The sequence below is a fragment of the Phlebotomus argentipes genome, unplaced genomic scaffold, assembly GCF_947086385.1.
Source record: "Phlebotomus argentipes unplaced genomic scaffold, Phlebotomus argentipes genome assembly contig_15, whole genome shotgun sequence".
NCBI classification, from domain to species: Eukaryota; Metazoa; Arthropoda; class Insecta; order Diptera; family Psychodidae; genus Phlebotomus; species Phlebotomus argentipes.
In genome coordinates this window covers 115,967-142,094 of record NW_026776181.1, presented here as the reverse complement: position 1 = coordinate 142,094, position 26,128 = coordinate 115,967, and the positions used below count along the sequence as shown (strand labels likewise).

General features: G+C 39.5%; 1 protein-coding gene across 2 annotated transcripts; it reads right to left on the bottom strand.

The window, feature by feature from the left end:
• Positions 1-639: 639 nt before the first annotated feature.
• LOC132261881 (zinc finger protein Gfi-1b-like) lies at positions 640-24,330 on the bottom strand. 2 transcript variants are annotated; one of them, XM_059760902.1, is made up of 8 exons: positions 23,934-24,330; positions 19,264-19,404; positions 15,307-15,575; positions 15,137-15,243; positions 14,956-15,075; positions 14,580-14,891; positions 14,326-14,507; positions 640-1,819 (listed from the first exon to the last, which is right to left on the bottom strand). In XM_059760902.1, exons 1-8 carry the CDS (start codon positions 24,097-24,099, stop codon positions 1,626-1,628), a joined length of 1,491 nt encoding a protein of 496 aa, XP_059616885.1. In that variant the 5' UTR covers positions 24,100-24,330; the 3' UTR covers positions 640-1,625. The 2 variants fall into 2 exon arrangements, with proteins under 2 accessions (XP_059616885.1, XP_059616887.1); XM_059760904.1 differs by lacking the exons at positions 19,264-19,404; positions 23,934-24,330 and adding an exon at positions 17,522-17,621.
• Between the last annotated feature and the right edge of the window lie 1,798 nt (positions 24,331-26,128).

Here is a 26,128-nt window from a genome sequence, read left to right as displayed (position 1 = left end):
AAAAAAAACTCCAAAACTTGGTGAAGAAACTTGAAAACAATGTGTTTTTATTAAAATGTTTAGTTTATTACAATTTACATTCTCATCTGCAAAATGAATTAATCGATATGTTGATTTTTCTCAGTGTACCAAATTGTCCTGAAAATCCAATATGGAGCTTGCTGTGAAGTGACGGATATCGTCTTGACTTCATTTTAAGACTTTTTCCACACGAAAATTCCCCTCATGAAGACAGCATATCGCTCCCAATTGAATTTCCATTGGGCGGAAGGTAGTAATTGAGACAGATTGAATTTGAATTGACTCTTCGCCGCATCGGAAGCGTTAATATGTCCAATGGCAAAATATTGCCGATGAGTAAACATCAATTATGGGATATTTCAATATTGCGTCATTAATATCAGGAGGAAATTGATTGTCTGACGTGCGGGGAAAGTCATGAAAAATGATCTCACACATTAAATTCAACGACGCTAAGTGATTATCAATGAAATTAATCAAATGGGTGGGCTTTATAGCCGCCCTCTTGCTCTTGAGGGTGTGGCAACATAGGAGCAGACTTACTTTGTAGGCGATTTTCTCACTGGGATTTTCACACAGTTGCAAGAAAAGACGCAAATTTGCAATTTATCTTAATGGTTGGTGTGTTTTTCTTAGTATTTTTTTATTAAAAAGAAAACATTGACAATATTTTCATCTTTTACACCTAAACAGTATTTTCAATTAAATTTACAATGATTTTATATTGAATTATCTTTGGAAAATGGTATGTACAGTTGCCAAATTGTGTGTCTGTGTGTGTATGTTCTTCACATTTTGACTACTGTATTCATCTTGTTTTCATACTTAGGAGAATTACACTTTTATTACACTCTAGTTAAGTTTTATTTGGCTATTCTCATACAAAATGATTTTAAATATCTCTAGAGACTTTTTAGTTTAACAAAATTGGAGAAGAATTGTGTCTTTGTCTAGCTATTAAATAATATGTGTATGTATATTGATTAAACATTTATTCTATCCACTATAAAGATGCGTTTGATGGAATCTCGAGAATACTTTGAGATGTGAATTAAGGGAATGATCATTTTTGCAAGATCAAGTACATAATTACATATATGGTTTCTTTAGCTAAACCTTAAATCTTATTGGTATTCATACTTATGTACACTTTAAAACACTGTAAAATGTATCTTCTTTCTTTCGGTATGTCTTTCTTTTTTGGTGATTTCCTAGTGGAATTTCGCATTCATTTAATGGGAAAGTGCGCTCGTAAAATGTCACGCTTTTTGGTTCACAATCATTGCACTGGGGCTTAAATTGACTTAGGTTTAGTGAATGGTTTGCTTTTGGCTCCACACTGTTGAGGGGAAAGAAGGAGTTTTCTCTATGATTTTATACATTTTCTCTTAGTATAGCACCACAATAAAGGATATAATCTCACTGTCGCCTCGCCATTTCTTCTCTTGCGAGATGAAGCAATATATAGAGAATTGTAACAATTAAAATTCTTCCACAGTTTTGCTGAGGAGTGGCGGGAAAAATGTGTGGAATTTGATGGTTTCCTGGGCGAGAGGCGGTCCTCCTTGTCTTGGCCTGGTCCAGGAGTTGAGTCATTCTGGTGGTTAGTTGACCAGTGGTCTTAGTTCGGTGTGCTGTGTCTCCTTGTGGCGTCGCAAATCGACTTTCCGCTGGAATGCTTTGTGGCACAATTCACAGGCAAATGGCTTATATCCTGTGTGCTTTCGACTGTGGGTAATTAAGTTGGAGCTCTGGCTGAAGGCTTTTCCACATACTTGGCATTTGTGTGGCTTTTCACCTATATGAAAGAGAGAAAAACATATGAAAGAGAGCTTCTCTTTTGACTTGCAGAGGGAGGATTTCCATTATTAATTCATTCCGACTCAATTGAAGAACTAAATTCACCAATATAATTGCTGCGTGAAAAACTGACGGCAAATGAGATGAGATCAATTTAGAACATATTAATAACAATTTAAATAATAAATGAGTGTCTTTTATTGGCAGTTTCAGGCATGGGTGGAAAAATATACTCATGCAGCGTATTTGCAGTATCATTGATTTGCTCGCGGTGGGAAAGAAAAGGGAGTGGAAGGCATTTTCGTATACGCACTCGGAGAAAATATATGTCGTTTGTACGAAAGTGTTTCCCATTGATAATATCTTGATCTTCTAATTCCGTGATTTTTTTGTACAGTGATCTTTTACGTGGACTACATTGGCCATAACAGCCGACTTTCCCCTATCGTCAAATTATCGCTACTTTGCTCTCTTAAATCCCATGAATATTAATGGCGTAATCTGCATGTCTTTAATCATTTAGACAGAAATTAATACCACTCAAATTCAATCAGATCCACCCGAAGAATCGCATTTATTAGCAGTGTGAAAACCCATAGGCGTCCCGGAAGAGCTGAAAATGGGGTGATAATGTTGATATCATTGACGATGAGCGTGCAATGTAATGATTTGATTATCCGTCCGATGAGTGATGATTTCCCCAAAAGGATTCCCATGAAGACAAAAGGCTGGCAAATATGCTTCGCCCCTTTTGTTGTCGGTGGTGCGAACAATGGGAATGCTGTGGCAAATAAAAGGGGGATGATATGGACGCATTTTGCCGCGAAATGATGTTGACAAATGACCTCTGTGGTCAGGAGAAGAGACAGAGCAAGTTATCTGAGAGATAGGAAATTCTTTCACGCAGCGCGCGTGTGGGTTTTTATTAAATTTCTGGATTAAATACTCAATTTATGGTGCCACTGAGCATCACCTTTTGTTGCCCTCTTGATTTATGGTATTCAATTTTAAAGGCATTAGGGATTATTAGCGATATTCGTGATGGTTTGTTCAATTGAGGGGTCGAATTCCGTGCTCAAATTTATCATTTTCACTGCTCAATATTATACACCATTAATAAATTCTTGGCTCTTTATTGAACATTTGTGTCACACTTGACCAGAATCACTCCTTATGCCGCGCAAAATGCGACCAGAAATCGCATTATCTTCATTGGTGTGTCGTGTTTCAGCGAATTGGTGGAGATTTTGTTACAAATCCACCCTCTCTTGGATTGAGGCAATTGACATGTGCTGGATTTTTCGCGTCCTAATTCAATTGGCAAGGGGTGTAAAATTTCGTCCGTCGATATGCAAATTCGTGCCGAGAGTCATTTTTCGTGAGTCGCAGGTCAATCGATATGCCGAGGGCGCGAAGTGGCCGAAGATGGAGGGAAAGTCGGCAGTTGGGAAATAGTATAGAAAACCCTCCACTATATTTTTGATTGGTTCGCTGAGATTTTGCGACGCCCACTCCCACAGTATCCATAGCAACTCCACTGCCGTCACTTTATCATCTCGCTGGCGAGCAAAAAAGCTCACTAGACGGGGCCTCGGAGCTTTCGCAGCTGCACTCAAACTTTGTCCTCTAACTTGATGTTTTCCACTCGAGGAGAATCCATATAGTCGAGAGAAAGTTATAAGATGATAAAGACTAAAGTAGAGCGGAGAAACAACTAAGATCACGAGCTTTCTCATATTCTTGATTCGAATAGTGAGAAGTATGAAATAATATTGTAAAATTTGCAAATACAATGTAGTTCGAAGAGATTCATCGTAAATGCTGTGTGAACTATGAAAATTTTCAATTCTTAATCAAAATTTTGCCCATTCAAAGCGTGTTTTGCGGGGTAATTATGGCAAGAACCATGGTAAAATTTTGCTGCGAGCTTAGTCAACTTTATGATGTTTTTAGTCTGTCTATGTCGAAAATCGATTTCGGGCTCGTCATGATATGCATAATGCAATATCGTTAGTGATGACAATATTCATAAGTGCAGTTTTTTATATTCGCGTGTATTTCCAATTTTTAAGTAAAATATTTCCCCCTTGGGTGGTAATAAGTGTTCAGCTCATGAGGACAAATCTTGCTTTTTCTCTCTTGTGAAATCCTTTGGCAAAAAATCGATTTAGAATTTTCCAAGCACACTCGCCATCAGTATTTTCCAGCTCACAAAGGAGACGTCGAGGCATTTGCGGATGATGGTGGAAAATAGTTGTGAGGGTGGAAAAGCATGAAAAGTGTGATTCAGTGTTCAAAATTCTGCTTGTTGTGAATATTTCATTAGTTTTAAATGTGCAAATCCTCGTCTTTTCCTCCTTCATCTGGGCACATATGAATAACACAAAGCAAAGCCAATATCACAATAAAACCTCCAACCCAACAGTCACGATGTGATCCTCGTTCTCTCGACTATTTTAGTGTGAGCTTGGGAGTTTTGGGGGAGGCCCCAAAGCTCACGAGGGGAGCATTTGAAGAGCGATATTGGGTGGAATTTGAGTGTGTAAAGAACAGGGATTTTCTGCATAAGATGGGGGAAAGCTTGGGGGAAAGAGTGCGGAGGTTGGAAAAATGCTCATCAGGCAGAGAAGCCGCAATCCGCGATGGTTGCCATAAAATACCAGAAATCTGCTATAAAATGGATGGAAGGGAAAGCCACAGTATAACATTTTCGTGTCTGTTCCCATAAGAAATTTATGAGATATTCCATCTCCTTATTATCATTGTTATGATTGTGGCCATTATTTTTGCTTCTTTATAGCATACACTGTGTGCACTTTATATGTGGTGCTTCTCCAGCATCAAAAATCATCGCATGAGACAGAGACAGAGGAAAATTTATGTGCCTTTCAACATAGGACGGAGAGTGGGGGGGGGAGGAAAAAGAGCAAGAAAATATCCAATTTTCCCTTCATCACTCTTGGGTGAAAAATCCACTGACTCTCATGGAGAAAAAAGGGAAAATTTAGCGAAAAATGTTAACATCATCCTGTCGACACTGTACATCACATATGTCTAAGCGTTTTGCGGGATGGAGAGGCTTATGTACGACTAAATGATACATATATATAAATCTCATGTGTGTGTTGGAGGGAAAATATATAAATGACATGAGAGATGCTCGAGAGTTGCTGTAATCGCAGTCCCATTAACCTTCCCTTTTCCGGTCCCATCTGGTTTCATCTCCGGGAAAATCCGAACCAAAATCACCACACAGTGCCATGAAAAATCTTTCTGGTTTATTCACTCCCTCTCATTGCCACTAAAAGCTTCCGCGACACCGGATCGAGTTTCTCACATTAATATCAGTGTGGGCGGGATTTTCCGCCCGCACAATTAATGGATACTTGCAATGAAATTTTACAGCACGTTCAATGTGCTTTTTCCTTAATTAATTTAAAAGAATTTGAATTATTTATTTCGTAAAAATATTTAAGAAAAAATATTTTAGAGTACAAGTTGATTGAAATTCATGGAGATTTTGACTTCAACGAAACTTGTTCTTCCTTACAACTTTGGCAGATGATAAGCTTGGTACATGATTTAGAACAGCGATGTTTGATTTCACAACTAGGTATACATTTTTAAATCAAAACACAATATGTCCAAACTATGTTCATTCAGTGGCAACATTTCGAAAAAATTGTGTTAAATCTTCGGACTTTTATTATGGTTAAAGTTACTAATGCCTGGATTGTATGTATTTCGTTTTCTTTTTCTCAATACGGATTTTATGTATAAGTTTTTAACCAGTTTTGGATTCATGGTTACCCTAAAACCGCAACTTCTGTATGCCTGATTCGAAATATTTTATTTGAAATAAAGAAATTTCAAATTTTTCAATTTTGTTTCGGAGTCTTTTTGGGTTACTATAATTTTTATGGCACTTTCTCGCAAAAGCAGAGATTCTCAAATTGAATCTGTGCAGAAAGGGATGAATCTCAAAGGATTTCCCAAGTAATGTGAGCGATCCAGAAGGGTGCACAGTATCAGAGAGCGAAACGCAAAGGGAGAAGGAATGAAAGAACCCAGATGCCAAAATTGAGAATCTCGATGTTGCTATCAGTGAGTGGAACGGAATAGAAGTTATGGGAGAGCAATAAACGTAAATTCCATTATAAGTATATACACACACTCACAGAGATGAGAATCAAGTGAGACAGACGGTGTTATAAAAGCTCAAACTCCTTTTATCAGGATTTAACAGCATGAGAAGAGATTGCTTTCAATCTCCAGACCCGGGGAAAATCCCATCGAGCGGATGGGAAAAAACGAGGTGCCTTTCTCGCCCATTTATCGCTGTTTTGCTTTCACAGCTTTTCCTCCCATTTCCGCGCTGAAGCTTTCTCTCAGTTGAGCTTCAATCGACATTTTCCCAAATGTGTTCTCTCACTTTTTTTGAGAGCGTTTTTCCCACTCCCAAATTGTACATATATGTATGCATGTACATATGTATGGGGAGAAATTTTACTGGTCAGAGCTGGGACACTTCTCTCTCACTCTAGTGCGGAAAAGAATCGGGAAAAGCGTTCGTGTTGTGGGGGGAAAAGTGAGATGAATGGATTTCTTCTCTCGAATTCTCCTCTCTTTCACTCCATTTCCACATGGCAGATTTGCTCGTGAGGGTGTTTGTCGAAAGATTTTTCCAGAGATTTCGTATTTATGACTGAAATAAATTTTTCTTCCGAGGCTATGCGAGAGTCAGAAAAATCAATGAAATTTAATATTCAACACCGGCTGTGGGATCATCCAGAAAGTGTTCTTTGCAGCAGTTCTTTTTGACGAAGAAGTTCTGTTTTGATTTCAAGTCCTTGCCTCGTCTGAAGTGTGATTTTTCGCCATTTCCCTTTTCCACAAGCAGAAAATGCAATTAAGGTACAGCACAAGAATTTTTTCCATAGTCGATTCAATCTAAATTTTGGGCTTCACATCACAAGTGTTTGCCGATGTAATTTCCATTCTTGCTAGCATTCTGTGGAGTGTTTTTCCATGGGACGCGCTTTCATGGTGCGATAGCACTTGAACATTTCCTCTACCTGCCATGGAATTCTGGGTGTTTTGTGGGAAAACACTTGAGCGCCTTTCCCTCAACATCACTCGACATTTTCCTTCAATCACAAAACCAAGAGTGATTTGTTTTACCGTGCAGAAAGGTTGAGACAACGTGAGACTGGAAGAGTGAACCAGGAAAACCGTTGATTTTTGCTATTAGAAATTCAAAACGGGCGTACTCTAACAGCAAAATCAAGCTATACACCTCAGTTTGCAAGTTACCCGGGAAATTCAACCAAAAACCTCACAATTTTTACTCTCACCGCCCCCTGAGGAAATCTACTGACTCTGGTGCAAATTTTCTTGATTTTTCACTTTCCAAATTGATGCATTTCTTCTCTTTTGCGATGGGGATTTGCAGTGGCAGAGAAATGGATGGATTTCCCAGGCAGACAGAGAGAAAACTTTGAAAGCTGCCACGGAGAAAAATCACATTCACTGCTATTTCATCTCTTTCCTGCTCACACAGGAGACTTTTGTGCCATGAGTGGGAAACATAAGAAGGCTTCCTGTGGGTTGGGGAATCGTATAAATGTGGGTTATATTCACATGGAGGATATCTCGACGATCCCAAGGCGAGGTTTCATTTCGAAATAAATCTAGCAACGACCCCCTGAATATTTCATCATAACATTCGTGGTCTCTTTGGCCGAGGCGTACAGACAGTTTCAGTATGGAATCCTTTCTCTTTACCATCTGTCCATCGTCTCAACAGATTTCCTTCCTTGGCAGTACATTATTGATAATTCCAATTAATTTTCTGCTCGCGTTCGTTTTCTTTCTCAACTAACGGGAAGAGTATTAAGACACATGACAGCTCAATTTTAATTTGTCCCCATTTTCCATCTGAAGTCATCAATATTCTATCACAGCACAAAAGCCACAGAGCGAGGGTTCGCAGTGATGTGGATTTTCTGAAGAAACAGGAGAGTCATTGCTGAGCGTAGGAATGTTAGGAATTCGGATTTCTCACTTTATCGTTTTCGTCTTTACGAGTTTCTTTCACCAAGGAGTGTATTTTGTCGTCTCTGTGCCAGAATTTTACTCACTGAGAGAAAACTCATGAGCAAGGGGCAAAGAAATTTTCATTAGAGAACCTTTGGAGAAAAAATTTCAAATGAAAATCAGTAGCTTTAACAAATTAGTAATGAAAAGCACGAATTGGTCAACCAAAATTGGGAAAAATAGGACAAAAACAAACATAGTTTCTTCATATCACAAAATTTAGGCGAATTAACACGTAAAATACTCCTTATCTGATAAGGTTTGTACGTAAGTTTTCTCTCAGTGCAGAAAAGTATTTTGCAGTAAAAGGAGGATTCATTTTCCTTGATTTCGTGCATGTTATTTCCCTTCGCCCAGATAGGGTAGGGTTTGATGACGCGAAGAAACACTAACCGTCCCCATGTTCCTGTTTGTTTCTTATTGACGCCGAGCCACCAATAAGGATTTCCTTTTTATGTCCATGGCTCCTTTTTCCTCGAGAGGGCACCGCATCCACTGAATGGACCTTGGGGTGAATTTCCAATGGGGTGGCATAGCTCCGCTTGATTGCATCACTTCATTCCCTATGTGAGGAGCACGTATGTTTTTTTTTCTCGGAGAATCTCTCCCTTTCCCTCTTTGACGCTGTGCAGCTGTGAGGAATTTTCCCTGGGTCTTCTCTGTCTGACGAAGTCAGTTTGCAGGAATTTGGATTATTTTGCACGTCACGATGCATATTATGTGCCATTTCCAACAATGAAAGTCACGTACATTGTATTTCCATTCTTTCTCATTCTTCACCATCTCTGGCGCTTTCTTGTATATTTCCGTTTATATACATATATTCCTTTTTATGTCTTTTCACCTCTGATTTTTACCTCCCACTGCTTCCACTTTGGGTTGGATGCAATACATTGTTAATGTGTGATTTCTCCTTGGTTCTGTCGCACTTTTCTGATTTTCCTCCCACTTGCAAGTCATATAAATTATTTTTCATTCTCTCTGGGATGCTTTATGGGAAAATGCTGGAGATGCAGATGGTCGGGAAAGTGCAGAGATTTCGGGCGCGTGCTTCAATCACAAATGCCAATCGCGTGATTAGGAGACAGTGCACATCTTAATCCAATAATTGCGAACAATATTCATAACAAAATAATCATATCGTGTTTCTACCCCTAAATCACGGGACAAGTGAATTATGCCACTCGTCTTGTCTTGCCACGTGACCACCTATTTACTTGGCATGGCATTTGCTCAATTGGTTAGAAAAAAGAGCCCTTCGCCCAGGACACACAGAACATAATTGCATTATGCACTTTGATATTTTTGAGATGCGTGGCAAAAAACCATTCCACTCAACATTATGACCCGTTTTCACCGCTGAGCAAACAGCCAAGAGTGGATCGACACATGTCTTGAGTAAATATTACATACAATCACCGACATAAAATGTATCTCATTCGCCAACTTTCATTCTGCATGGACAGAAGGGAAAAAGGTACTTTTTTAAAATTCGTCAATAAATCTCCCTAAAACAATTAAGATTGATGGAGGGTGGCACTGAAATTTAATACTGGGCGAAGTATATCGTGAGATTCATGCTTCGGGAATTTCATTTGTCCTCCGCGATGAGGGACGATGGATGAGGGATGCTAATGAGGGAACACACCTCGCCCTCGAAAATCCCCCGAGGATATCGCATTCGTTTGACTTTCACACGCAATTTCAGCAAACACGGACCTCTGGATTAAAGGGAATGAGGTTGGTTTTGATATTAGAGATTGCTTCTTACTTTGACCATTTCGAGGAAGTCTCAGTGAAGAGTGAATTCCCACAGGATGACGAATAAATTTGGAGTGTAAATATGAATTTTGAGGCTTCAAACAAGGGGGGTGAACTTTGGCATTTCTCTATGTGTACCTATCCAAGTGTGGGGTGGTTAACTACCGGGTGTTTTTGTGTACACACAAACTTCTAGCCATGCTTGGGAGTGTGGGAGACAATTGAAATTGCTTGTTATTAAATTCACAATAAATATTGATCTTGTGAACTTGGTTTCATGTACTTGATGGGGCGGTGAATATAAGTGGAGTTCATCCTAATGAAATTAATCAATTACACACGCCAAAGGGGAGACATTTTCAGTTACATATGTATGCTGCTTAGCGCAGAAATGCAGAGTTTCTCCACGAGAAAAATACCTAATAAATCGAGAGCTGGCCAAGTGTCAACCTGCTTCCAACCATATGTTTAGAGCGCCCATTGAGGCAATATTGTGTGTGCTATTTTCAAGTGTGCGCAGTGCCTTTTTGCACCCCTCAAAATGTAATTTAAATTCAACATTCTCCGGCCTCTCATTGACACCGACTCTGGTGGTTTTCACCTCAATCCCGACTCAGCCAGATGATGATGATGATGCGAGGGTCTCGTCACCCCTTCGGCGTGCTGTGACGCCAAGGGAGAAGCGCGTAATATTGACGCAATATTACCCAGTTTCATAGTGAAACAAAATAATCATCAATGAGAAACTCTGCGGGCGACTCTCAGTCACTTAAGTCATATCCCATATGGAGAGAAGTCGCTTTAATTTGTGCACACGCAAAGCCCATTGACACTGTCTCTCTTTGAGACCCTCTCACTGGCCATCTCATCACCGTTCCAGGGCAACATCATTGCCACCGCCGAGCTAGGGTGAGTTGGGAGTTGTATAGATAGGAGAATTTCAGCTGTTGTATGAACGCAACGATTGTGAAAATTTATTTGTGGAGTTTATTTGGAGAATAGCAAATGACCATCATCTCTGAGTGCTACTAGCGATGATTCTATGACCTTTTAATGTTATATTTAGAAGACAGATGAGTAAACTTCCAAGTACTGAATATCTAAATTAAAAATACCGTTCACAATAATTTTTCCAATACCCTTTATTTCATCTTTATCTATAAATCTCTCAGCTTGGATAATTTGGCGCCTCAAGTCTTTTATCTGCGTCGCCCAAAATCAATTTCCAAATCAATAGTAATCATTTCTAATCTCTCTGATGCGACAATCATGAGGACCAAGTAGGCTGATGGCAGACTGCGTGAACGATCTCAGGCAATTATTGGAGGTTGTAATTCAATTTTCTGTCTTTTTTGCCACTATGTCGAGGGGTTGAACAGGAGGGATAGATATTCGCAAGAGTGAACCATCCAAAACCCACCTTCCCTAGAGATAGAGTGGAAGAAAATTGCAGCAAGGATCAAATTTCAACACAATTTCCACTCCTATTGGATTGATGTGTATTCTCCACTGCGACTTCTCTCCATATATGCCCTTGATGGGAGAATTTAACAGGATTACACGGAAAAATCTCCCCAAGAGGGGCGCGCGCGACAGGCAAAAAAGCATTTTTTCGGCGGAGAGAGAGAAAAACAGACGAAAAAGTTGATAAACGACTTGAAGATGAAGGATGTTTGCGGTGGAATCGAAAAAAAATTTCATTAAAATGAGTGAAAAATCGATAGTAATCAGGGAGGAATCATAATTGCCTTAATTGAATTCACGCACAGCAATGAATTATCATGGGTTTTGGGTGACAAATGGAGATCATCTGGCAAAAATCTGAGACTCGAGGACGCCCCGCTGTGATGCAAAATGCCTCAGAACCACTCGGGGAAATCACCAATTTCCTGTCGCAATTGCCATGGGGTGGAACGAGAGGAATTATCCTTGCAATTATCGAATTCATGCGACGAATGCGTGAATTAAAGCTCCATGCAAAGGTATCTTTGGTACAATGAGACTCGTGTAATTAGTGACATAAAAATCCGAGTGTTATGAGCCAGTCGAGTTCAACTGTATTGCTGAGGGTGCGAAGGAATTACAAAATGAGGGGGACTCGCGAATGAGATTGAAATCTCGAGAGAGGTTTTAATGTTTGAAAATTTCTGTGGAAATTCATAAAAGTGCTTTGGAATTTCAGCTCGATCCCGTTGTCATATAGAAAAGTATTCAAGGGACATGAAAAAAATTTAAACGTTGTCCATGTTTGAATTTTTGAAAAAATACTGAAAAATTCAAAAACTGCAATCTTTCGTGAAAACTACGCTTTCCCATTGTTCAATGGGAACTTTTTTGGCCACCCGCTGGATGAGAAAAGGCGTGTTAAGCGCCTGAATGAAAATGCAAATGACTTTAATTGACGACATACGGTGTGCTGAATAAAAATTATTCACATTCACCCCGTCCATCGCTTAGCATTCTGAAATGTAGCTCTGAAAATCAGAGTGTCATGAATGACAATTGTGAATCTCAATCGCGGTGTAAATTGCTCACACAAGGATTTAGTACATTTAATTGGAAAGCTCATCCTTATTATCCTCGTTGGCTGTGTCACACTCTCTGTTTCGTGGAATTTAATTTGCAACACTGTTGGTCGTTCAGGGACGTGCACTGGATTCTACGATCTGGGCAAATGGGTGAAAAAAGGAAAACCTTCAGATCGCACAACCCTCTCATGAGCGTCTGTAATTAATCAGAAGGCTGTCAAGGGATCGTTGCTAAGGATTCGTCATTAAACCCTTCTTCGGGTGTGGCGGGAGCATTTAATTTATCCTCTCACCTTCAGCGATACTAAAAGTTATTTCAATATTAAATTATGTGCCATTTATCCGTGTTGGAGCCTTTCATTGCCTTTCCCAAACCCCTTTTGTGAGTTTGGCTTCTGAGAAACTTTGCACCGAATTAATCGAGATAAATCAAGTGAATCTGTTTAATTGTCGACTTGTTGGAAAATTCATCGTTTTCGGTGTGCTCGACGTTGGAGAGAGATTAAAACTGGTTTAATGTGTGCCCCTAAATCAAGTTGTCTGTCTTGGGAGTCGCACAAGACGCACCCCAACTCCGCAACCTTGCCAAAATGGGGTGCTTTGCTGAATGTATATGTGTGTGAGCGCAAAACCCTTTTTACCACCCCATTAAGGTTTTCCAAAAGGACTGGGATTTTTCGGATTGTTTTTCATCTCCACCCCAGAGGGAAAGCTCTGTCTGTGAGAGCTTTTCCCTGTGAATTTTTGCCAGAGCACGAAGATATTTTCCACCATAAATTTAATAGCAAACTACCTTGAGATTTTCTCATATAAATTCCTCTTTTGAGTGGGTGTAAACCCACCCCATGTAGATTTTTTTCTTCTTCCTCCACGAAGAAAGCTCTGGGATTTTAATCAATAATTTTTCATCCATTTTTCGGTGAGATTCATTCCTCATTCCATGTCTATTCGCCAGCACTGAAAAACCTCAAACTCTTGTGTTTCTTCTTCTCTTTATCCTCCTCTCTTCCCTGAGGACGATATGGCGAGTTGTGGGGGTGGAATCTTGAGTGCGAGAGATGCCAGTGAGTGAAATTCAAAGAGCAGTGCTTTGAGGGAAATGGTGGAAAATGGAAATTATATTGTGGGGTGGAGCCACACACAACCCAGCAGAGCATCATCATTTTCCATCGCACACACACACACACACAAGAGCGCGGTGTAATGTAAAATCGCACCCCCTGTGCAAAAATGAGTAGAAAGCCCAGAGAATTGCAGCAATGGTGAGCATTTTGTTAGACACAAATATTCTCCGTTTTCTGCATTATAATCCCCCCATTTCCCATTCAAAACCCTTTCGCAGAACGGAAAAATCCCGAATATGGGGAGATTTTGCGCGAGTGAGCTTGAATTTCCTCACGAGACGATAATTCATGGCACCCGCACACCGCCTATCCCCCGATGAATTATTTACTAATTAGAGCCAGGCAACTTTCCCGGGACTGTCAGTGGAGCGATTTATGGGGAATACTCTCTCCCCGCCAATGCATTTTATGAAATAATGTTGGGTATGTGGACGATATTGCTCTCTCTCTTCCCATACGGAGCCCGAAAAGGCAAAGAGTCCTCTTCGAGACGATCCATTTTCCAGAGCACGGCTGGGCGGCCTGTGAGCCACCCACAATGATTTATGCACTCACGCAAGATGGGAAATGCAGGAAAATGGTTGGAAATCCCGAGTTGGGTTCAATTAAATCAGCTTTTAATCATTTTGGTGGCTCTTCAAGAGAGATTTACAGTTGCAATATCTCTTGAATTTATGAAACTTACGACTTTCTGACCTTACAACTACGGCTTATGGTAATGGTGAGCAGATTCTTTGTTCATGACTGGGTTATAGGACAGTTAATCCTTCACTCTATAATTCTGGTACATGAACATATTTTAAGTTTAAGTGACATTTTGATCATTTATTGTTCTAATAGTGGTAACCGTGGCATTACATTATAACAAACTAAATGATAGATTATTTATTATTGACTGTAATACGTAAAATACATGTCGGATGACAGAAATATGAGAGAGCAGCAGATATTGGTAAACTCAGAGTTTGAACAAAGCGTAGTAAATGAAAACTCACCAGTATGAATGTAAGTGTGCTTCTTCATGTCACTCTTCTGGTGGAATCTCTTGCCACAGAAGGAGCACGGGTATGGCCTCGTGTCACTGTGAATAAGGAGGTGTGTTGACAAGGTACTCGATCTCTTAAAGGCTTTCCCGCATTGTTTGCACTCGAAAACCTTTTCTACATTATGCACAGCCCTAGATAATTGTTTAGAGTCAGAATATGCTCCACAACATCATAATATATTGCATTCGGTTGTAGTCCATTACCTGTGTTGACTTAGACTAACTTCATGGCCGAAGGTCTTGTTGCACAGCTCGCAGGCAAATGGTCGTTTGCCATTGTGGGATCTTCGAGCGTGAACCTCAAGTCCGTGTGCCGTTGAGAAGTTCTTCTCGCACTTGATGCATGAGAAGATGTCACCGATGAGCGGTGGCATGCCCTGACGCATGAAGAAGTGATGGTGGTGCACGTGATGGGGATGGGTGAAGTTCAGGTGGTTTCCCGAGGCTGCGCCTGCGGCGTTCTGGGTCATAAAGTTGCGAAATCTCACGAAATCCTCACTGGTAGTGGGATGGTAACTGGAAGATGAAGAGGAAGCTCAGTACTACTGGGTTAAGCTCATTAGAACAGGCGTGGACTTACTTGGAAGGTGAGTTAGCGACCTGTTGTCCTTGCTGCAAAGCTACAGCTGCAATCCAGGGAAATGGGTGGAACAGGGGCCTGGAAAGCATGTTGTGATCGTACATTGGCGGATAGTTAGGCCTAAAAGAAAGCAGGTCAGTAATATGTGGGTTCACTTGCGTTCGCTTAACTTTGAACGCACCTCAGCATGTCGAAGGTATTGGAAATGGTTGTTGGGGATTTTGCGGTTTTTGGTTGATCCTGTCGAAGCAAGGCGGAGACTGAGAAGGCCTCAGACTTCTTCACCAGCTGAAATATTTGTAAAGCATAGGTTAAAACAGGGTAATTCTTTGTCCTGCGACCCGATCTTACCTGACTTGAAATCTCCGTAGTTGGCGACTCAGTGATTCTGGGAGGTGGAGGCGAATCAACTTCAAGTTCTGGGGAACTTGATCTCGACCTCGATCCCTCTGGTGACTTTGAGCGACTTCTCGATCGCGACTTAATGCGCACAATGCTCAAGTTCGATGGTGAATCGCAAACAGATGGTGGCGTCTTGTGATGATACGTGCTGTTGTTGTTGTCCTCATCTTCAGAGTCAACTCGCTCCACCAGACGGTTCACGCCGAATTTTATTTCATCTGTCGAGTGAGTGAAAAAACTATTAAGACATGGAAAACCATTGAGCAAAAAAGGTTAGTGATTAATGAGGGGGTGCTCTGCTGTGTGTAATTTGTAGCGTTTATCGGTGAGGCGAAATCGAGGGGTGAATTACTCGGGGGACTCTATTTGTTCAGCCCCTGCAATTGAAAAGTTTTCATTGCCTTGGCCCTTGTGCACTGTCGCAATGTCCGTGGCGAATCGGGAAATTGCCAAATTGTTTCTCTCAAAATTGATGGTCTGGCTGTGTAGTTTTTCATATGCTCCATTTACTATGCATTGACTGTCAGGCCTAAACAGATGTTTTATTTACATTTGCCTCCATGGGCAAAAATTCACGCCATATCATCCATCTGATTGCAGCGAAGCCGTGTAATTGTCACAGTGAGAGGGTGAGATTTCTCATCCAAATTGATTTGTAATGCAGAAATTTGCAAGCTTTCTATTCTTAGCCTTTCATATTAGCATGTCAAAGAATCTTGTCTCAAAGAAAGAACCATTCTCAATGTTTATTTTCCATACAATGGAAAATTGCTTTCCACTTTGTTAGAAAGTTCAATGAGAGGACGACAGGTGTATTTCATAAAATGGTGCGAGATGCCATCCGAAAATAAGGGGTAAAAGCAGCGCACCAAAACAATAAAACAAGTTGTACAAATAACAATGCGAGTAATCTTCGCAAACCCCAAAATAACAATATCCCTCTGTATTTTGCGACCCCTGCCAGGCTTTCTCTCTCCCGATATTTCTAGAGAGGCTGAAAAAGGGAGAGTGAGAAGCTTGATGAGAAGTGAAAACTCTGTGACTGATTCTCGCCGAGGGGTTGATCATTGACAAAAAATGTGGTAATTTTATAGTCAAGACTAAATACCGTGAATATAGAAAAATTTTCTGATACAAGCGACTTGGAGAAGTCTTTCAATCTTAAGTATTGCCTGACGACAAGACGAAAAAGTGAATTTTTCTTGACATTGAATTATCAGCACCTATTGTAAATGCGAATTTTCTTAAGAACTTTTTTTGTAAATCGCCTTCTGTTACAAAATAATATTTTTATTTAAAATATAAGTAGTCATTATTCACTTATTTTCGGTTTTTTCTAAGAGTGTTAAAATCCTTTGTTTGATCCAGTGTTGAATTGAGCCCTAATTTGTCATTCTGCTATAAAACTACAAAAAGTAATCCCTTTTGAAGCAAGTGCAAAGCCCCTCGGCTTTTGCAATCCCTTCCAACCTTTTCCTAGTCTATTCAATGGTTGTTTCCTTCTTCTCACCCAGCATGATCTCAACCCCTCGACGCGGTGCAATGATAATCCTAAGGGAGGTTTATTTTGATTATTTACGGTATTGAATATTTTATATGCGCATTTATTTTAAATATGTATCGAAATATTGCTCTTTTTGGGCACTTTCATGGACCCTCTTGAAATCCACATGTCTCACTCATAGTTACACTCTTACCCAATGAGTTTTTTTTTCACTTGAAGTATTATTCATCATAATGACTCTATTTGGCGATTAGAAAATCTCTGAGGTGGAGCAGACTTCTCTGATAAGAAGTCAATGAATATTGTGAGTAAATAATCATAAAATTAAACTCACAGATAAAAGTTGCGGTGGAAGTGAGAAATCAAAATGCATTTGAATATAGTTTTTATGGCTGTTTGCCTATGAATGAATCCGAAATTCGACGTGCACCCATTGAGAATGTGAGAGATCAAAGGGTGCCATTGTGAATCACAAAGTACGTGAATCCGTGGGCATGAGAAGGGATTTCACGAAGAGCATATGTTAATAATATTAAACACTTAATTGGTATAAATCAAGTATTATCACACATTGCACTTAATCCTCTGGTCGAGCGATAAGATATCACGCGGGATCGCGGGGAAAAATGGACTCCAAGTGATAGTGACTCTGTAAAGTACCAACACACATTGATTTTGCAGGCCGTTCTGAGAGAAATCACAGAAAATTACTGAACAAACGTGGGCAATTTTGCAACTTTGGACGACTCACAAGTGCGTGATCACAGTAAAGTCAGCGAAAAGACTGTGGCGATGATTTGTGAAAAATGAAATCAATTTTAAATAGAAAATAAACCCCAAATACCATTCGACAAAATCCCCATTTTATGACACCTCATCGATAACAACTTTATTGCCCCGTCAGAAGATGAACAGAGGTGAAGTGTAACACCCATGGATAAATATTGTATTTAACTATCGCACTTTTGACTGTGAACGGCTGAAAAAGAGGTTGAACGAGAGAAACTGATAATGTTCATACAGGGTAATTCATTTCCTTAATCATTCTGCATACTGCAGAAATGGTTGGATTTTGAATATTTGAACAACTGTCAAAAATATATTGACAGATGGTATCTGCCAAAATCTTAAAAATAAAATCTGTTCACAAGAATCCCGTTCATTCAATTCAGAATTTCAAGTAGTTCGGCTGAAATTTATTTAAAGCACTGCCAATACTTAACGAGTCAGCCTTATCAAGAGCTAAATCCTATTTGTATGAAGTGATTTAAAGTGTGAGATAGACATTGCCCGTGAGGTAATAAAACTGAATGAACTCCGGCGTGGAGATTTCACTGCAACATGCTTACAATGTTTTCCCATTTGTCACTATCAATAAGTGTGAAAATTTTTAGCAGTGGAAAAAGTACCTCTTTTTATTTATCAGCGCTTGAGTCAGCGGTATTGTTGGGCAATCAAGCATTTTCATTTCAATCCCCAAGCCATGGAGTGTGCAGTGTTATGACTGATTTTAATTAATTTTATCTGGGCCGAAGCCCAACACCATAAATAATATTGATTTTTTGGGAATGACGGAAACTTTTTATTGCATCCAATCGCGAGTATGAAAATTTATTGCCATTCTTTTGACTACATATATGCTGATATCGCTCCGCACTTCTTCGTGGGTGTGTGTCGTCTCAATGACAAGAAAATTCTTAGAAAATGATATCGCGAGATTGTTTGACTTTCTCAGGCTTGTGTTTTGCCATTCTGGAATGAAACACCTGTTAAAGGAGATAGCCAAAAAGTAGTAACCCATCGCTGATGAGTTACATTTTTTATCCTTATACACATATTTACGTTATTTCTAGTTAAATCTGTCAGTGACTAACATTCCTGACTGATGCAAAGGAAGTGAAGTATGAGAAGCTCTTCACAAGACACCGAAATCAATTAAGAATCAATGACCGCGCACATAAAACGGAAGCTTCCAATTGAGAATTTTCACTCAATTGCACGTGAATTTTCTTTTAATTCCCAACATACGCTGAAAACACTCGACTTTTCCACATTCCAAGACTCTCTTGGAGACGTATTTGGAAAATCACGATAAGAAGTATGCGCGACTGTTAAATCTTGGAAGTGCCCTAAAAAATTCCATAAGTTTTTTGAGAGCACTGGTGTTTATATTGAATATTGAGATTATGGGTGGGATTTTTGATTCCATAAGAGTGATTTATTGGCTACTGGCTAAAAGTTGCTCAAATCAACAGAGTTTCGATGGAGATACGTATTTATTAATAGTGGCGATTGAAGGGGGAGAAATCGCACGTTATCTTGTCAATTTCGGAGATTGATAAGGCGAAAAAGCGCCATATTCTAAATATTGCTTGTGCCGCCGATGTGAGTTTGCGTCTTACCTTTGCACTTTGAACTGTCACTGCCATTTGTCAGGTCCGTTATTCCCGCTCCAATTACACGTGGGGCAATGGGGTTGATAAATCTGTAGGGATTCATGAAGTTTCCATTGAAAAGGAGTGGAATTCCGCCGCCATTGAGAACTGTAAATAAATACACAGAAGGACATTTTTTATAAGTGACAAAATTTAAAGCCAACGGACTTCTTTCATAAACAATCACACACTTGCGTGTGTGATTCAAGAGAATTAATAAAATTTTCATTAGTGGCATGTGTGACTTGGCGTCCCTCTAATTTCCCTTCCATGTCCAGTGCGTGCTGGAGGAATTGGTCGCGAGACGGCGAGAAGTGAAGAAATTCTGTGATGCTCACTTGGTCGAGGAAAAATTAATCTCAAAATCTATTTTAATTAAAAAATGCTTCGATTTAATTACACTGAAAAAGACCGAGTGCGCATCTAGCGCGAGTGTTTTGTTGGCTGGAGGCATAAGGAAAATTTTGATTGCTGCACAGTAAATCATGTGAATATCAAATAACTCTGTCATTTAACCATTTAAGATTCATCTTTTTACATCGCGTGGCGACACCGCCGCCGCCGGAGATTGAGGCTTTTGTCAATTCCACTGGGCTTGACTCATCAAGTCGAATTTCTGAGCATAACAACTGAGTTAATTAAGAGAGGGAGGGCTATACTTGACTACTGAAATAGATTTTTGTTTGTCAGACTGGAAATTAACGAATATGCTGCCATTTGGACAATTTTTCGACTGCTATTTTGGTTGTTGCATGATTTTGAAATCCAATAATTCAATTAAATGGCCATCAAACGATTGTGGCGCCAATAAGGCGGGAGTTCTCACAAATTGTCTTGTGCCTCAGCTCGACTTTTAACTATCACATATCTGCATTTTAAATCCATAGAAAATCTTTCAAAACCGTACTATCTTGCAGAGAATTTGTGAGCAAACAATTTTCTATCACCGGATATCGTTTCCTATCATTGCACGATTCATAAATTAGTGGGTGACTCCAATGCATAATAACCAACCGCGGCAGAAGTAATTGGGCCTCTGCACTTGTAAAGTGGTTGAATAATTCATTGGCTGAGCACATGAGTAACACATGTGGCACGTGTATTTTAAAGCGGAAGTGTTGACCTTTCGTCCAAAACACCATGTAATGACATTAAGTGCTTGAACTCTTCACCCATGGGGGATTTATTGTGATGAGGTCTTGCGCAAAATCAAGAGAAAATACGCCTTGTTACTCATCCATTTTGATGCCCAAAGCATTATTGATGGGCCACGCGTGCTATTTCCAAAATGTTCCAATTTTTCTGATTTAAGACGGTCACCCATCGTTTGTGCAATTGAATTCAATGCGATAATCCAACACAATCAATCATCTTGTGATGGTGCTGGTGAGGAAAAGTCATATTCAAATTGGGCATGACCCATGGATGTGACTCTTGGTTGTCCATTTAATTGAATCCAAACAAGACGACACCAGGCAAATTAGTTTCCAGCAACTTGTTTCATGGCTTTCGATAGTCCATTTGGGCTGTTTAATACAAATCAATAAGATTTATTTTCCCTCCAACCGCATTAATGTTTGTCTGACAATTCTCCTGCCCTTCCAATGCCATACTACCGGTCCAAATTAACTTTATATTTTCCTAATAGGATTTGTTGAAATCATCAGGACAATGAATAAAATATCGCATAATTCTGATTTGACCATAAATCGATTGGCTTCTATAAGGCGATTTCAGCTACGAAATTGCATGAAATATTGATTACAAGTTGTGTGCTCAAGAATTTTCTTTATTGCAAGGAATGGAGAAAAAGCGCCAAATTCTGTCATCACTTTTGCATATTTCCAACATGAATTAATCGTGCTTAATTCTTAAATTTCAATCTTCATCCGGTACTCGAGGCTGGCAATAGAGCGCCCCAAAAGGCATTGAAATGAATTCGAGAAAAGCCACATGTTAAATCAGCGAGAAATTTTTTAGGAGTAATTTTACCGTTTGAACTCGCTGGCGCCAGGCTGAAAAGAGCCATATTGTGCATGCTATTTTCAATCAGTATTGAGAAATTTATAGATTGTGCTCTATTTCTTTCTTAATGACTCTTTTGACAATTAAAAATCATGAAAGTATCTGCATCAAACTATGTTCTAAAATAGTTTATTATTATTGAATAATCTCCTCTCTTTACAGTTGGAGAAGAAGCAGTTATCCGGAAAGAAGCACTCAGCGAAGTTCTTCAAGTCTCCATTTTCTCCCCTTTTTACTGCATCTCCACACATTGGGATGCTTTTTGATGCGATGCTCCTTGTTTTTCCTCCTCACTTCACGCATAATTAATGTCTTACACTTGGTCCATTTGGAAATGTCAAAGATTTGTAGTTTTTTGCCATTTCAATCTGCGATAAAAATGCCACATGTGACTATCTTTTTGTTTACTCTCTGGGCACCAACTAATTAACCAATTGAGCTGTGAATTCCTATTGCTTCTGCTGTTGCTCCTCATTTGACTTTCATTGGGGAATTTTCCTCCGTCGAAGACGAAGGAGAGTCTTTCGCAACGATAGAAATTGAATTGTTTTTCACGTGAAGACCCAATGGAACTCTTTTCCGTGGGCGTGAAAAGAAAGAGAAGGAAAAACTGTCGATGGATTTAAGATGAGATATCGCATAACGACATAATTTATGAGCATTAATTCCCTCGAGAAATCTCTTAATAAATTGCGCGAGTTGAAGCAATTTCAATTGCCACTTCTGTGTTTTTTCTTCGCTGGCCACATAAGCCATACATATGGCTTGATAAAAAAGAATCTTGATAATCTTGATCATGAGGAATTCGCATGAGAGGATGTGGGTAAAAAATAATGATTTTTCAGTGTGTAAATATGAAGTTCGCTGATGTTGGGTGGATTTTCCTTTCTTCACATGCCAAACTATGTGACATTTTTTCATAGCTGAGAGGATTTTTTTGTTTGTTGCAAATGCTGCTTTTCCAGGGCACTTTTTCTCTTTTGGGGATGGCCGTAATCCCTAGGAATTTTCATGGTGGAGTTAATTGGAAATGACGAAAAAGTAATTACGCACTGGGCTTTGCTATTTGACAAATTAAACCAGATACTGTCTGGGGCTGATGGTGATGAATTTTATAGGGACAAGAAAAATACAGAGGACAAACATGGAAAAACATAGTAAAGAGAGAAAGAAGTGGACGTTTTGGTAAAGTCAAGCATGATTATCCATAGTCACTGTTGGAAGACAAATTTGAGATTGCTTCTGGCCGATCTCAAAGGCACCCCCACAATCCCCACTTCTCGGAAAATTCTTGCGCTTTACTTTTCCATCTCTCTTGGGAAATAATCGAAAAATTATCGATATCATTTCCCATGTGCATTGAGGCAGAAAATTTCCATACAACAAGCTGGAAAATATGATGTGTGCAGAAATCGTTGGGGTGGTGCAGCCAGTTTTTGATCATGGCAGCGAAAAAATAATGCAAATTATTCTCCCCACCTCCGCGCAAAAGTCCTCTTTATGCAAATAAATTAGCAATGAAACACACCTACACAATTGGCAAAATTTATATGCAACATGATTTATGATTACACGGATAAATATGTATGGATCTGTGTTTTTAATTTCTCACACCATTCATTTTCAATAGTAATTCATTGGCGTTGTTTCCCCAAATAGCCAAAACCCTTTCAAAAGTGGTAACATTATCCATACACAGTATTAAAAAGCTCAACAAAATAGCATGAGAGAGCTTTGCGGGGTGTGAGGTTGAGCTTTCAATTTGTGCGTGTACGGTTCAGGGTGGAAAACCATGGATTAATTAGTGGTTTCAAATGCAAAATCCCTTTTGCCTAATGCAATTGACAAGGGATTTCTCATTTCATCCCCAAAAATGAGGATACCAGAAATTATGGACACACAAGCAAATTGTTATTACATTATTTGTATAATTTTCCGTGATGACGATTTCCTGTATATCACACAAGATTCAGAAATTGTAAATAAAGTGTATAAATTATAAAAATATTACCTCATTTTGTGATGTTAAATCATATGTTCAAATATTGAGTTCTGCTTATGATATTCTTTTCATTCTGGTCGAAAAATTAATATTTCACCCATTAATTAATAATTTTAGTATCTTAATTTTTAAAGAAAAACACAGCAAAACTTGAATATTTTCATTTCAGACCAGGACAAAGAAAAAATATTTCACATTTGAAGAACAAAAGTGCTTATAAAAATATGAATTGATGTATTAATTCAGATGCAGCAATCCATGTAATTCCTATTTTTTCTAAATTTGAATTTCACTCTTTTTTTTAAATACAAACAATTTAATATCTGCATTTATGAACAGAATTCTTTATATATTGAGACAGTTATGTTTTTTTCTGGTGAAAGACACAGGCGTTTCCATAATTTCCTATCAATCCTTCCGCATACACTTTAGTGTTTTGGGGAAGACACAAGGATTTTCGTGTCTTCATCTGTTGCATTGGTTGATGTCAACATCTCCCAGAACGTCTCTAATTGTTTCTGTAATTTCCTTGTGAGCCCCACACGCTCAGAGGGCAAGGATGATTTTCAAGTGGTCCCTTGGGAGGATGGATTGGAATTCATGTGCTTACCGTCGGTTTTCCCTTTTGGCGTGACCACTTTGAAAGCACTTGACGTTGAACCATTTTGCTGTGTGAGCATCATAGATTTGCTCTCAGTCAATTGTCTGTTGAAATGATTCTTCTCACTAACACTAAAATCAAGTGGTAAATGCACTGAAGACTCTCCAATTTCCATCTTGATAAAATCTCTGCTAGTTTACTTATTTTGGGAGAAAAATTGCCATAATTCGCACTACGAGTGGCACGCGCAATTCACACTTACTCTCCTTTTGCACAGGTGACCTACTCGCCTGAGGTTCTGATTGACACTATTCTACAAATTTCGGGTACTGGCACAAATCATGGCCGGGCTCCCGGACACTCTGTCCCGCTCGCGCGAGGGTGGCCAGAGATTGGCAAGACTTTCGGCTGACTCACCCGCAACCCACGTTGGGCTAAACCACGTCGAACACTGAAATCTTGCAGTGATAGCGCTCACCAGCCTGGCGGACATGGTGAGTGTGACAGATAGCAAGAGCAACAGATTTTCAAGCTCCGCCTTTCAATGGAAATCCCCTCCACTGGAATATACACTGAAAGGAAGCAGCGCGGCAAAAAATCCCAGGCCTCAGTGTTTGTTCTGGGCGGTGGACTCAACCCGCCACTGTGTGTGTGACGGAGGAGAAACGGAAGCGATTTGTGTATCAAGCCAAGTCAAGTGGAGCGCCATTGAATCGCGAATGCCACGAAAATGGGGCTGAAAAGTGAAATGACGAGGATTTCTTATAGGGGTTGACAGGGTGCGGAGTATGCAAAAATGAGATTATTATGATCAAGTATAATAGATTTTGCTCGCAGGTTCAGAGAGTAATTAAATGTAAACATAAGTACTGCCCATCCTCGGGTTTTCAGGAAAAAAACACATAAGAACACGTCATGTGAGGTTAGAGCACCGCAATCGATCTAACATTGATTTCGATAAATGTTTTCCAATTATCTATCGACAATCCCAAATGTATGGTCGTGTTCTGGAGGCTCTGTAAGCCATTATCGCCAATTTCAAATATGGAAAAGTGATTGAAAATGATAAGAGGGCCCCTTTTTATGGGAGAGAGCACTTGGATTTTACGAGAGGTGGAAACACCAGTTAATCTTATCATTTTGATTTAGAAGTCATAGCGATAATTTTTCACCTCAGTGTCGCGACTCTCCATGGATTCGTGTGCGGTGGATGATAGGATTGCAAGGGTGATTTTCTCGCAAAAAGGGGCGCAGAAACTTCCCCTGATGCGTTCCACAGGAAGACACAGTGTGTCAGGGATTTTATCAATCCAAGAGTGGCTCAACACTTGCGCACGAGACTGTTGCCGAGATTGGTTACCACGATCGCTTGGAGGCGGTTCCTGGGCGTCTTTCTCGCTCTGACCATGCGAGCAGGAGTGAGAGATTTGGGGGAAAACACAAAGCACTGCGAGATGTGACAGAATGGGAAAATCCGACAAGGATTTCCCGCTCTTGGCTACTTTGAAAGCACCAACTGCCGGGAAAGTTTGAGCTTTTGCCGCTCGAGGTGATTTTCCTTTCAGCAAAAGCACAAAAATTCCTCGTTACATTTGAACTACCAGCTTTTCAACGGTGACTTCTTCTCCCCGCACATCCCGAAATAATATTTTTTGTGGCTCTCCCTCGAAATTGGGAAGTAAATATTCTTTTGATTCGAATTTATCGCTTGTCATCAGTGGAAATGCGGGTTTTTCTCATTTCTTTGTCTTCTCACCGCGTTTTTTTCTCCACCAGTCAAGAGAGAAAAAAAAACATCTTGTTGATTCTTTGTTTTAATTCCATTTCCTTTCCCTCCCACAGAAATTAATCAGGGGACGTATGAGATGTTGGCGGAGGATAAATCCCCGAAAGCAACATTGTTGAGCCACTGATTAGACAATATATTGTGGATGGTTTTAGGGTGAGTATTGGCTTACTTCAACGACTGCTATTTGATAAATTTATTTTTATTTATTGGAAACATGGAAAATATTAATAAAGTCATGAATTAACTAGTATGTTTTATTACTATCCTATGTGATTAACAGATACATCACTAACATCTACCACTTAACTCTGTCTCTATTCGCATACTCGTATTTATTTAAAAAAGAAAATTCGAATCTAATTTCTTGATTTGAAAAAAAAACAATGGTATTAGCAAATGAGATGTTTTTCGATCC